We start from the raw sequence: 12,479 nt of genomic DNA on the forward strand, positions 1-12,479 counted from the left end.
CCAGTCAACAAACATTCCCTGAGCACCTACTCAGAGTCAGGCTCTGCGCTCAGAGTGACTAGGGCCCAGCCCCCGTTGCCAGGGTCCTCGTAGACGTGGGGGCAAGGAAGGGGGGATGGAGATGGACTTGGGGTTGGGGGGGGTAATGGGAGCACAGGGAAGGCACCTGCGTTGTCAGGGGCCTGGGAGAGTGCCCAGGGGTAGGCCCCAGGAAAGGGCACCTGACGATGGGTTTCATCATATAAGTAGAAGCTTGCCGGGGAGGAAAGACATCCCAAGCAGGCCCCACAAGCAGGAGCACGTCTTCTTAGCGCGCCACTGCCTGGTCCTGCCCTCCTGATGGGCGACTGCACACACCTGCCGGTGCACCTGGCCCTCACGACCCCCCACTGTGCTCCAGGCACATTCCCTCGGTAAGTGCCCAGGGAGCGAAGGAGCCAACACCTGCCCTGCAGCTGGGGGCGGGGGGGGGGCGCTGCATGCACTCTGTCACCCCACACCTGGGGCTCCCAGAGAGCGCCGGCAGCCGGCACAGAGCAGGCACTGCAGGGGGGGGGTGTGTGGCACCTCGTGCAGGGGGTCCGTCCTCATGTTGCGTCCAGCCAGGGGCTCGTCGTGGGGGAAGACGACCGAGTAATTCTTGGAGTAGGACTCGTGGCTGCGCTCTCGAATCCAGCGGCCGTGGTCCGTGAGCGAGTGATGGAAGCGCCTGTCGTGGATGGAGTGGCCCGTCACTGCCTTGGGGACCCTTGTCCCCTCCACGGGAGTCCTCCCTATGGCTCACGCCTCAGGGGGGCTCCTGGCTCTCCGTTCTCCCACCGAGGGGCCTTGGGCAGCCCGCAAATCTCGGGGAGCTCAGCGTCCTCGCCTGCAGCCCCCTACAGCTGACGGGCGCAGGGAGTGGACACCGCAGGCTCAGGGCCTCAGGCTGGGGAAGTGCGTGGGGTGAGCCCTGCTCCTTGCCCCCGACCTGGGCCCCGGGCCGGACAGGCCCCGATGATCTCGTGAAAGCTCACGTGACGGATCTTCGGAGTTTAGGGTCAGCAGGTGTGATGGAGCGCCCCTTTCCCCTCGGTGCCCCTCAGCGGAGGCAAGGCGTGAAGGTGACGGCCTCTCAGTTCAGACCCCCAGGAGGCGCAGAGGAGTGGGAGAAGTCCCAGCTGTGCTGGGGGCACTGCTCCCAGGGACGGTGTGGCCGCGATCCCTGCACGTGTGTCCCCTGGCAGCTGGGGGGACACCAGGTGCAGCCACTCCACCCATGGTGGTGTCCAACTCCGCCCGCGGATCCCACGCGATCTCCTGCTGAGAGGCCCCTCCCCCAGCCTTCACGGAGGGAGGACGGCCAGGGCCAACCAGCAGCCCTGCCGCCTGGTCCCCAGCGTGGCCACAGTTGCTGGGCTGCGTTACACGCTGCGCCCTGCAGCCCCTCCCAGGAACAGCCCACTCTCAGGCGCCCAGCTCACTGCGGCCCCCGCCTGCCCACTCCTCCACTCCCCGCCTGTTGGCATCTCACGTGTCCTGTGGGGCCCCCTCCCCCCGGCTGTGTCCCCATTGGTGCTGCTGTCCTCAGGGGCCGGCCTGAGCCTCGGCAGGGCTCCTCAGCTGCTCTGACCTGGGCAGGGGCAGGTGCTGCCGATGTGGGAATTAGCACGACAGATACTATTCGTAGTGACTGCCGTCATGCAAGGAGCCCTTTTCCAGGGCAGGCCCAGGGCTGAGGGCCACCTGCAAGAACCCCTCGTGCAGTCCTCAGAGCGGCCTCAGGTGTGGGGCTCCTGGTTTGACTCATTCCACGCGACAGGAACCTGCTGCACTGAGCCAGGAGCTTCCAGAAAGAAGGGGGGCCATGAAGAACCGCCAGGGGCCTGGGGAGGGGTCCCAGCGGCAGCACGTGGGGCTGCAGGAGCAGGCTGGCGAGGGGCTGAGCCGGGGCGGGAGGAGGCCAGGAGACTCACCCCCCTTGGCAGCAGGAGCCCAGTGGCTCCTGGGATGGGACGTGGTCACCCACCCAGCCTCGCTGAGAGTGGGGCTCCTGGGGGGCTCTCAAGGGGGGAGGTGGAGCCTCAGTTGTCCTCTCAGACCCCCTGGGTGGCAGGGACCAGGGAGGGGGATGGGCCTGAGGCAGGGCTGGGTGATCCCTGCACAGGCACATCCGGCCCCTCTAGACAGGCCCCCACCAGCCCCTCTGCTCGCCCCTGTGCACACCTGTGGGTGTCAGGGGCGGGGGCACTCAGCTCAGCCCAAGCACGACAGGGGTCAGCAGCGGAAGGACCACTCCCCGTGGTCCACAAGGACCGTTTTCCACCTGCATACAAGCGGGCAGAGGGGCCTGCAGCCGGGGTCCGGCGTCCAGCCACCCTCCTGACATAACAAAGAGCGACTTCTCCTTCCCTGGTTGCCAGGACCCCAAGAGCTTTCTTTAAAAACAACGGCCCGTGCTCTGGGCCCCACCTATGCCAGGCCCTGGGGGAGGCGACGCATCCCTACCATGAGCCTCAAATGCACTCCACTGAGAGGGTGGATCACTGTTCCCATTTCACAGATGGGGAAACCAAGGTCAGGGAGGAGGAAGAACTGGCTAATTGGTGGGGGGCCGGGACAGCTGAGAACCTGTTTGGGTGTCCAAAGGGGGTGCCTCTGCCACCATCCGTGAGGCAGCTGCTGTGGCCTGAAGGGCACCTGGTGCCAGGCCAGCCCCGGGAGCCTCACATGCAGGCCAGGGTCCAAACACGCCCTGGACCCGGCCCTGGGCCCCGATCGCCTCCTCAGTCACCTCTCCCCGAGCCCGTCCTCCAGCGTGTAAGACGAGGAGGTGACATGGGTCAGAGCTCTGCTCTGACCTCCTGAGTGTCTAAGCAGGGGCACAAGGCTGGCGCTCCCTCGTCCGGGTTTTTTGGTGACTCCCTGACACAGTGCCCTCGTTTCCTGGCTCTGCCTCTCTTGTGGTGCCTGGGTCTCCATGCCCCGCTCAGGCCAGGGAAGCAGAACATCCCATCAGTGCTGAGAGGCCCCGGGTGCCAGTGCCACAGCTGGTCCGGTGGTGGCATGTGAGTGGGGATGGGGGCGGGGGGGTGGGTGCTGGGTGGACACGGACGCCCCACATCAGTGACCGCTCAGGTCCGATGCCATGAGCCGATCATCTCCTGGGTGCATTGCCCAGGCCAGAAAGGCGGGTGGTCCAGATCACAGCCCCGACCCCTACCCACTGGGCCCCAGCACTCAGGGGCTCCCTCCCTGGGCCCTCTGCCTTCCAACCTGTGACGCAAGGGGCCGGGGCAGAGGCAGGAGCTCTGCCTTCCACCCACAAACCCGCCCACAAGACGCTGCCTCTAATGTCACAGCTTGTGAGAAGAGGCGGCTGAGGAGGGAGGCTCAGACCCATGCCAGGGGCCTCCACCAGCCCTGGAGGTGAGAGGCCGCTCGGCGAGGCCGAGGATACGCCCTGGTCCGTCCGATTCCAGTGCTGAGGCCTCACCCCGCGAGGGAAGCCGGACGGCAGACAGCCCTGCAGGGCTGGCGCTGGGTCCCTGCCCACTGGCTCGCACGCGGGGTGACTTCAGACACGATGCCTCTTGCGACAGCGCCTGTTTCGCTGTTTGTAGTGGGAGGGGCTTGGACTGGCCCATCCCTGAGGCCCCGTGCAGCTTTATCATTTCTGGAACATTCCTCTCTTGGGAGAGCACGTTGGCGCAGACCCAGACAGACTCCAAGGTGGCGCCAGAGCAGACCACGCTGTGCCAGGTGCCATGGAGGGGGCGGCAGTGTTGGGGGGACCTCAGGGTATGTCTGTCTGTCTCTGTGGGGGCCAGACATCCCCCCCAGTGGACGCGAGGTCCCCAGCGGGCCAGGCAGGGACGAGGTGAACAGAGGAGCTAGGGTGCGCTGAGCTGAACCAGCAGCACCTCCAGCCCTGCCACCTCCAGCCCCCACCTCCAGCCCTGCTGGGCAGCTGGGATCTCCCCAGTCAGAGCGGAGCGGGCCGAACACCCACAGAGGCCCCTCGAAGCCGCTGCCTCGACTGCCACCTGCAGGGCTCGGGGCGCAGAACTGCCACCTGGGGGCCAGACCCCAGCCCCACCGATTGCCACCCTCCGGACCCTGCCTGGGGGCACCCGCATCCCTGTCCCGACTCATAGAGGTCAGTGGGACGCCTCCCAACTCTGATATCAGTGCCCCCTGGGCTCAGCTCAGCTTTGTTTAGTGTTTCCGTGTGCAGACCTGATGCCGAGCGTTTTACCTACACAAACACGCTCACTGCTGCCGGCGACGTTTACAGCATATACATCACACCCCAGGTTACAGAGAGGAAAGTGCTCGGCACAGGGTCTGACTGATTCCAGACACCCTGTGAGTGACGGATGGATGCAGCTGACATGGCGCTCAGGGCTGCCTGTCTCCCAGACCTGCACATGTCCTAACAAGGACCACCAATTCAGCCCCATTTCCTGGGCAGCCTGTGCAGTCCCTCCTGCTCCCCGGGCCTCAGTCTCCCGATCTGCAAAGTGGGATGATAAGATCCCACTGCTGAGCCCAGAGCTGTCAGGCGGGTCAGGCAGGACACTGGGACAAGAGGTCCTGGAAACTGTAGAGGGCCGTGGATCTGCCAAACCCAGGCACCCTGCAGCACCGCCCCCGCTGGCAGGCTTCTTCCCTTTCTTCCCTTACTGCCACCTCTTCCAAGAAGCCCTCTGGATTTCAGGGAAGGTTCCTTTCTAAATAGCCCTGGATATTTACCCCACCCCACCCCACCCCATCCTAGGGCAGCCGCCTCCTGCCCGCGGGTCCCAGCGGGCCCTTGCCTGATGTCGTAGCTGTGCATGTCCTTCTCCGGGCGCCCGTGGATGATCCAGTGGGCCAGCTCCTGCCCACAGCCACCTCCCAGCATCATTCCTGGCAGGAGCAGAGCCGCAGGTCTGCGATCCACCCCCAGGGCCCTGCACCTCAGTTCCGTGCCCCTCCCACCTCTATGGGCAGCATCAGCCCCTAAGCCCTGGATCTCACACCTGGGGTGCCACACACCTCCTAACGGGACCTCACCCCCTCCCGGCAGGCTTGTCCCATCTCCACCCCTGTCAGGGCTGCAGTGCTGCCAGGCCCAGCACCCCAACCCGGGGTGGGGGGTGGGGCTCTGAGAACTGAAGGAGAGGCCCAGTTGGCTGTCTTCACTTACAGGGATGCCAGGGAGTCGGGGACGCACTGCTGCCCACGCTTACCTGCACTGTTGAAGCCGCAGCCCAGGAAGAACCCACGGAGCTCGGGTGCCTCCCCCATCAGGGGCTTGTGGTCCGGTGTGAATGACTCTGAAAGGGAGGGGTAGGCCTGAAGCTCCTTCCCGGCCACATGCTCCTGGGTGGTGTCTCCCAAGAGGGCAGTAATTGAGGTGGGGGTGTGTAGATGCCTCCTTCATCCAGACCCTCCCTATTCTCAAGACCCAGCTCAACGCTGCTTCCTCCAGGAAGCCTCCGTGATTGCTCCTGCCACATTCCCCTGAGTTCCTCAGCATTTACGACCTGAACTGGGTTCTGCCTTGGGGGGGTCCTGGTGTGTCTCATGACTATCACCATTCTCCTGCTGGTGAGGGGCCGCTCCCTGAGCCCCCATCACTGCACGGGGCTCCCGGTCACTGTACCATCTTCCTGCTGTGTCACTGCAGGGCACTCTTGCCCACTGGACCACGAGTACCTTGAGGGCAGGGGCTGGGCTTTGCTCACTGTGTGCGGTGTCTCGAGGCCTAGCACAGGGCCCAGCAAACAGTAGGTGCTTGATAAATGTTCACTGAGTGAATGAAGGATCGTAAGTTCTTTGGGAGAGGAGACCAAGTCTCTCGCTTCTGTCTGCTGCCAGCGTGCCGAGAGCAGAGGCCAGGATTGGAGGGCATAATGATGAAGAGCTGGACTTTGCAGCCACAGTCCTGGGTTCAAACCCTGCTTTACCCCTTCCCAGCGTGTGACCTTGGCTCAGAGCCGCCTTGATTTCCTCATCTGTAAAATCCGGATCAGGGTATTTACTTCACGGGGCTGTGAGTTAGTCGGTCTGCAAATATTTGCAGCCCACCTGTTTGTGCCCAGAACTCAGCCACGGGAGGTGGCTCCGAACAAGACAAGCCCCACCCCTCGGGGAGCCGACCGGAGAGTGAGAGGGACAGAGAGTAAATGGGTAAATAAGGGGAACAGGGAATGCCTGGGGAGAAAACACAGGGGGACTCTGGGCCTGGAGTGCCCAGAGGGCTGGCCGCTCCGAACCGCCCCCTGGCGCCATCATAACCCCGGGTCACAGAGGAGGACGCTGCACAGCAAGGAGCTGGGGCCGCCGGTCAGGGCTGCCCGGCTCCCAGCCGGGCCCTCAGCCGCCGTGTGCACTGGTCACAAGCGCTGTCTTTCTCCCTGCTGGTGACCGGCGACCCCGGTCTCCGATCTTCAGCGTCTGAGCTGAAGGAGGCCACCAGCCCTGGGAAGCTGGGGAGCCTCCCAGACAGCCACAGGGAGAGTGGAAGAAGCGGGGCGGAGAGGAGGGCGGGGCCTAGGGTGAGTCCCTGGAGGCCACGGTGACACTGGTGAGCCTCCGGGGGAGGCGTCAGGAGGGGCGACAGCCCTGTGAGGAAGCGTCAGGGGCCTCTCTGGGGACTGTGCGGAGGCCGGGCTGCAAGGGGCAAGCGGGGGGCGGGGTGCAGGGGGCAGCTCCCGCGACAGTGATGGGAGGATGCAGTTATGTTCGGGGATGACCCGGTGAGCACTTCGGGAGTGTTGTAAATGTTTCCAAACTTTCTGAGCAGCCTTACAGAAAGCCAGCAGGAGGGAAGTTTGGGGGTCAAGGTCGCCTGGATGTTTAACAAATGACTCGAGAGGATGCAGGATGCATGGGACAGGGGCCCCCACCTTGGCTCTGACCTCCCGACCTTGGAACGAGAGGTCTCCCCGCCCCCAGCTTCCCCGAAGTCAAGGGGGCCTGGGACTTCCCTGTTCTGCTCCGGAGGCCGAGGGTCGTTGACCGGCCTGTCCTCCCTGGTGAGAAGTGCTGATGTCCCCACGGAACCTCCCTCGCAGCTGGGAAACCAGACTCCACATGCATCTCCCCCCCGTAGGGCTTCCTGGGGGCCATGACCCCCAGTCCAATTAAAGCGAGAATGCTCCCGTGCCCCTGGGATTGCTTTGGGCCTGGGTTTCTCACTGCCAGCCCCACGCAGCCCCGGGAAGCTGCCGGGGCAGTGAGCCCTCGGCTCTCACACCGCACCCTGTGCCCCAAGACCCTGGGGCTGGCCGGGGGACCCCAGCTGCCTCTCCCCAGAAAGCTGTCCTCTCACCAAAGGCTCTTTCATGAGCTGAACAGATTAAAGCAGTCGGGGCTGGCGGCTGTGCAGACACCGTGTGTGCCGGAACCAGGAAGCCTGGACTCCCCGTCAGTCCGCAGGCTGGTGTCGGGACCCCTCCCCTCCCCGGGCCTGGCCTGCCCCTCACGCCCTGCTCGGCCTGTAGGAAAGGCTTTGACGGCCGGCCTGGGCCTTGCCCTGCAACCTAACGTGTGGCTTCCTCGCCTCACTCCGCCTGTCACCCATTTCACAGATGCGGACACCGAGGCTCAAGGAACTCAGCGCCTCAGACACAAAGTTTCCTCTTTGGGCAACTGTACCTTTTGGAACCTCTCTCCACCCCTAAGTAGGCACATCCTACCCGTTTCTTGCCTTTCTTGAGGATTAAAGCGATCCCATCCGTGCAGGAAGGAGGGGGTATGCCCACGTGTTTCTGCTGGAACCAGCCTGGGGTGGCGTGTCTCGCCCGCCCGGAACCCTGGCCCCGCAGCCCCCCACGGCACCCTCTGGGTGGCCCACCCTGCTCCCACCACCCCTGTACCTCCTGCCCTCAGCCCCGCAGCTGAAACGTCTGGGCCCCAGGGCCAGCTTGGGCCCCTCTACGCCCAGAGGCCACTGTCTGCCAGGACCCCAGGCCAGCAGCCTCACCCCTGCACCCCAGTGCCGTCACACGGGAACGTGCTGCCCCCCTGTCCCGAGCCCACCCGCCTTGGGTTCCAGCTTCGGGAGCTCCGCCCAGCCTCCCACACAGGCTCCCCCGCTGCGCTCCCCACGTGCCCGGGCACGAGGCAGGCGCTCAGCCGTCAGAAGGAGCTGGGCGGATGCTGTGCGAGCTCCCCCACACCACGTCCCCGCTGACGTTGTCCCGGGCTTGAATCTTATTCTAGAACCTTCTCCATCTGCACACAGCCTTTGAGACGCTCAGCGTGCCTGGGCCTCCCCCACCCTGGGGTCCCTGAGCTCCCTGGGCAACCCCAGGATTGCCCTCTCTCAGGCTCCGTCGTCGAGCGGTCATCTCTCCGTGCTGAGCTGTGAGTGACCCGTGCTGGGACAAGTCACATCAGTTTGAATGTCCAAAGACTAGCCTGGCCGGAAGGCCCTAAACAATAAACTAGTGGCCTTGGCCAAACGTGTCAGTGCTGGGGGTCCGAGTCCACCCCGCCTGGTGTTCGATCCCCGTGGGCACCGACCAGCCGGGCAGGGTCAGGGGCTGCACCGTGCATACCCAAGGGGGGCACTGGAAGCTGAGCCACTCTGTTCTCCCCCTTTCCCTCCAGCTTCCTGCAGCTCAGCTTTCCCGGGGGCCAGAGGGGAGGCACCGGCTTGGGCCTTTCCATGCTGTGTGGGCGTGTGGCCCTGCTGGCCTGCCTGCCGAGGGCAGAGGGCAAAGGGGGCGAGGCTGACCTGGAATGGGGGTCTGCAGGCCTGTGAGGACGGCATCAGGGAGGAGCTTGGCCCTGCTCTCCATGCTCAGCCTCACCAGGCGCTGGGAGGGCGCTCATCCCACCTTACGGATGAGAACACCAAGTTCCAGGGAAAAGTCAAGCAGGGATTGAGCCCGGCGGGACCTCAGGAGGGACTCACGCGGGCGTGGACGGGAGGAAGCCTGGCCGCGTGCCCGTGGGCGGACTTCTGCCCTCACCGAGCTCACGTCCTTTGCCTGCAGAGAAGAGCGAGCGCGGCACCCGAGGCCCAGGACGGAGGGACGGCCGGCGCGCGCCCGGCGCAGGCCAGCTTCAGGGGGCAGCCCCCCCGCCGGCTCCAGGCCCCCCACTCACCTGGGCCGCAGACTGTGGACTTAATCCCCGTTTTCTCCAGCACGGGGACCCGGTTGACGGCACCTTCAATGTGCTGGGTGAACACATCCCAGTCCAGGTCGAAGAGGCCAAAGGCAAACTTGTCCGACACCTGGGGAGGCGGGCAGGGAACTGCCCTGTGACAGCGCCCCACGGGAGTGAGAGCCAGGCAGGGCCTGGCCAGCCCCTCCATTAGGTGGTGACAGCGCTGGGCTGGTCCCGCAGTGTGTCTCCCCTCCCCCAACCCCTCAGCGGCCCGTCTGCGCCCCCTTCCCGCCCCGCCCCAGGCCCGCCTGCTCTGCCCGGTCTCCCTGCCTCCCGCCCTCCTTCACCCCATTCACCTAAGTCAGATCGGCCCTACGTGAGCGGACCCTGCCCACGTCTGCCACCAACCCACAGCCACGCTGACCTTCCTTCGGGTCTTCGGGAAAAGCAAGCCTGATCTGACCTCAGGGCCTTCACCTCCACCTGGGGCAGCTCCTCCCCCGCCTTCTGTCTGCAGGGCTCTCTGCTGACGTCAGCTCCTCAGGGAGCCCTGCCCGGCCACCGTCCGAAGGACATCCTTCCACGCCAGTCTCGCTAGGCTCATCCTCAACCTGCTAGCTTCACTCGGGGCACAGACCACCATCCCAAATCGCATTACTTCTTTGCTTACTTACTGTGTGTCTCCCCACCAGAATAGAGGCCTCTGGGGACAGGGACTCTTATTTTGGTCTCCCTCTTTCTCCCCAAAGTTAAACAGTATCTGGCTGAAAGGACTCATTTTGTTGTTCAATTTGTAGACTAAATGCATGAGTACGGGAGCTGGGGTGGTCCGTACATGCTCGAGGGGGCTGGGGGGTGCTGAGGGGGCCGCTGGCCCTGCATGAACCCCAGGAGCTGCCGGCAGAGCAGCCCAGGCTGGAGGGAGATACAGCCGCAACCATGGGGGGTGGGGGAGGGCATGGGATTGTTTGTTGATGGACAGAGGGCTTCAATGCTTTCATAATCTTCTAAAGTCATTATTTCACACTTTGCAGCCTCTGATGATTGATGTTTTGAGGCAAGCCCTCCACCTGCCCCGAGTCTGGATCTGCCTGTGTGCCAGGTTCTTCAGGGGTTGGAAAAAATGGGTTTGACCTTGACCTTGTGGGATGGGGGACCTGCCACTCCTCAGGTAAGCCCCCAGGGTCGGGGGAGCTCCGGGGGGACAGTCTCCGGAAGAAGGCTCCTCCACGCTGAGATGCAGCCCCAACCCCTCCCTCGAGCCCTGGTGTCTCACCTCCTCCCAGAAGATGGGGTTGGTCTCGTAGCCGCCCACGGACAAGGCGTCCCCTTGGAGGCGGAGGTAGATGGAGGCGTCGTGGTCGCGGACGTTGGGCATGTTCTGCAAGGTGGAGCACAGAGGCCTCGGGGTCAGGGTCACAGACCCAAGCTGGGCCCACGGTGCCACCTCCTCGTTGTAGGACCCTGAGGACAGGGTGGACCTGGGGCCTCTGCGTCACACAGTGGACAAACCACCCCACTGAAACCCCATAAGATAGCAGCAAAGATGGAAGGGCGGAGGGAGGGAAGAGAAAAGGGCAACCCACGGAACACAGCAGACGGGGGATCTCAGCCAACACCGGAGGTGCAGAGTGGATGGGGGAGGGCCGGCGCCTTAGCTCAGGGCTGGGAGAGGGGAGACAGCTTGCCAGCCTCTGTCCAGACCCCTCCAATCTGCAAAGGCCGAGCCTAGGGCAACCCCAGGTCCCTCTGCAGGGGGCGGTGGGCCGAGTGTGTACGTGTGCGTGCACGCATGTGTGTGAGTGTGCATGTGTGTGTGAGTGTGAGAGAGAGTATGTGCGTGGACGTGAACAGGAAGTTGGACTAGGGTCTCTTCAAAGCAATTGGACCCAGATCCCTTCCATCCCCACTGCGTGCAGCCCAGGGCCTGGCCCTACCCTGCAGGGGCCCTGAGGTCTGTCTCTGGAGAAATGGGTCCCCAGGGGCTCCAGGCTCCGGGGAGGTGAGAAGCCGGCTGCCATCCCCCCTCGACAACAGACTGGAGAGTCTTCTGTGGAGACACTGAGTGGTTTGGGGAAGACTCCAGACGCTGACATGGAGGTCCCTCACCAAAGAGAAGGGCATTCGACAGAAGGACTGGATAAGGCCAAGGACATCTTCCAGATATTAGGCTAAAACAGATTAAGGCATGGAAATCAGGAAAGGGAAAAAAATAAGAAAATTAGAAATTCAATCCTGAAGGTCCAATGTCCACCTTACAGGGGTTCCAGGAAAAGAAAACAGAGAAAATGGAGTAGAAGGAAAGTCAAAGCAAAAATCCAAGATGATTTCTCCGACTGAAAATCGTGAATCTCAGTATTGAAGGGCCCACAAGTGCCCACCAAGCCCTGTGATTGGACCAGGCCTGCACCAAGGCCACATCAGGATGGAACATCCGGCGAACAGGTGGGTCCTAAACAAAGAAACAGCATTCCTGGAGGCTGAAGACCTGGAACAAAGTCCTCAAAATTCTGAAAGACGATTTTAAATACAGAATTCTCGACCCAGTCAATTCGTCAACCGACTGTAAGAAAGAATAAAGATTTTCTTCAGACATTCACGGACAAAAAAACGTTTATTTTCCAGGTACCCTTCTCAGTAAGTGGCCAGAGACCATATGCCATGGATCCGGAGAGCAGCAGATCCAAACAGAAGATGGGTGAGGAAGGTCCCAGGGTAACAGCCGGTCAGAGGCTGATGGAGAAGATAAGAAGGCAGCGGGAGGAGTCCTTCAGGGGAGGGGAATGGGACTTACAGACTTTATGGGATTTCTCTGCCATGTATGAGTATGCAGAAAATATTACTGATATGGGCTTCCCTGGTGGCGCAGTGGTTGAGAGTCCGCCTGCCGATGCAGGGGACACGGGTTCGTGCCCCGGTCCGGGAAGATCCCACATGCCACGGAGCGGCTAGGCCCGTGAGTCATGGCCGCTGAGCCTGCGCGTCCAGAGCCTGTGCTCCGCAACGGGAGAGGCCACAACAGTGACAGGCCCGCATACCGCAAAAAAAAAAAAAAAAGAAAGAAAGAAAAAACCCGAAAATATTACTGATAGGTGTTTGACAGATCTGTTGAGATGTTTGGGGGAAAATTGTGACAGTTATGAATACAGATGCAAATATCCTTGACAAAATACTAGGAAACTGAATCCAGCAACATAGAAAAAGGATTACATACCATGACCAAATGGGATTTATCCCGGGAATGCAAGGTTGGTTTAACTTCTGAAAATCTGTGTAATATACCATTATCAATAAAGGACAAAATCCACTAATTATTTCAATAGATGCAAAAAAAGCATTTGACAGATAAAACACTTTCATGATAAAAACACCCAATGTCTAGGAATAGAAGG

At 62.3% G+C, this 12,479-nt stretch overlaps 1 protein-coding gene across 2 annotated transcripts in view; it reads right to left on the bottom strand.

Moving 5' to 3' along the window:
- Positions 1-12,479, bottom strand: part of SARDH (sarcosine dehydrogenase) — a 62,910-nt gene that overhangs the window by 38,052 nt on the left and 12,379 nt on the right. For both annotated transcript variants that reach the window (XM_082655857.1, XM_082655858.1), the window contains exons 7-11: positions 10,364-10,468; positions 9,085-9,214; positions 5,214-5,300; positions 4,800-4,890; positions 568-709 (exon numbers count right to left, since the gene is read on the bottom strand). In XM_082655857.1, the coding sequence (XP_082511983.1) occupies positions 568-709; positions 4,800-4,890; positions 5,214-5,300; positions 9,085-9,214; positions 10,364-10,468 (555 nt within the window). The remainder of the gene's footprint in view (positions 1-567; positions 710-4,799; positions 4,891-5,213; positions 5,301-9,084; positions 9,215-10,363; positions 10,469-12,479) is intronic.

This window comes from Grampus griseus, assembly GCF_964374135.1.
Source record: "Grampus griseus genome assembly, chromosome: 6".
Lineage (NCBI taxonomy): Eukaryota > Metazoa > Chordata > Mammalia > Artiodactyla > Delphinidae > Grampus > Grampus griseus.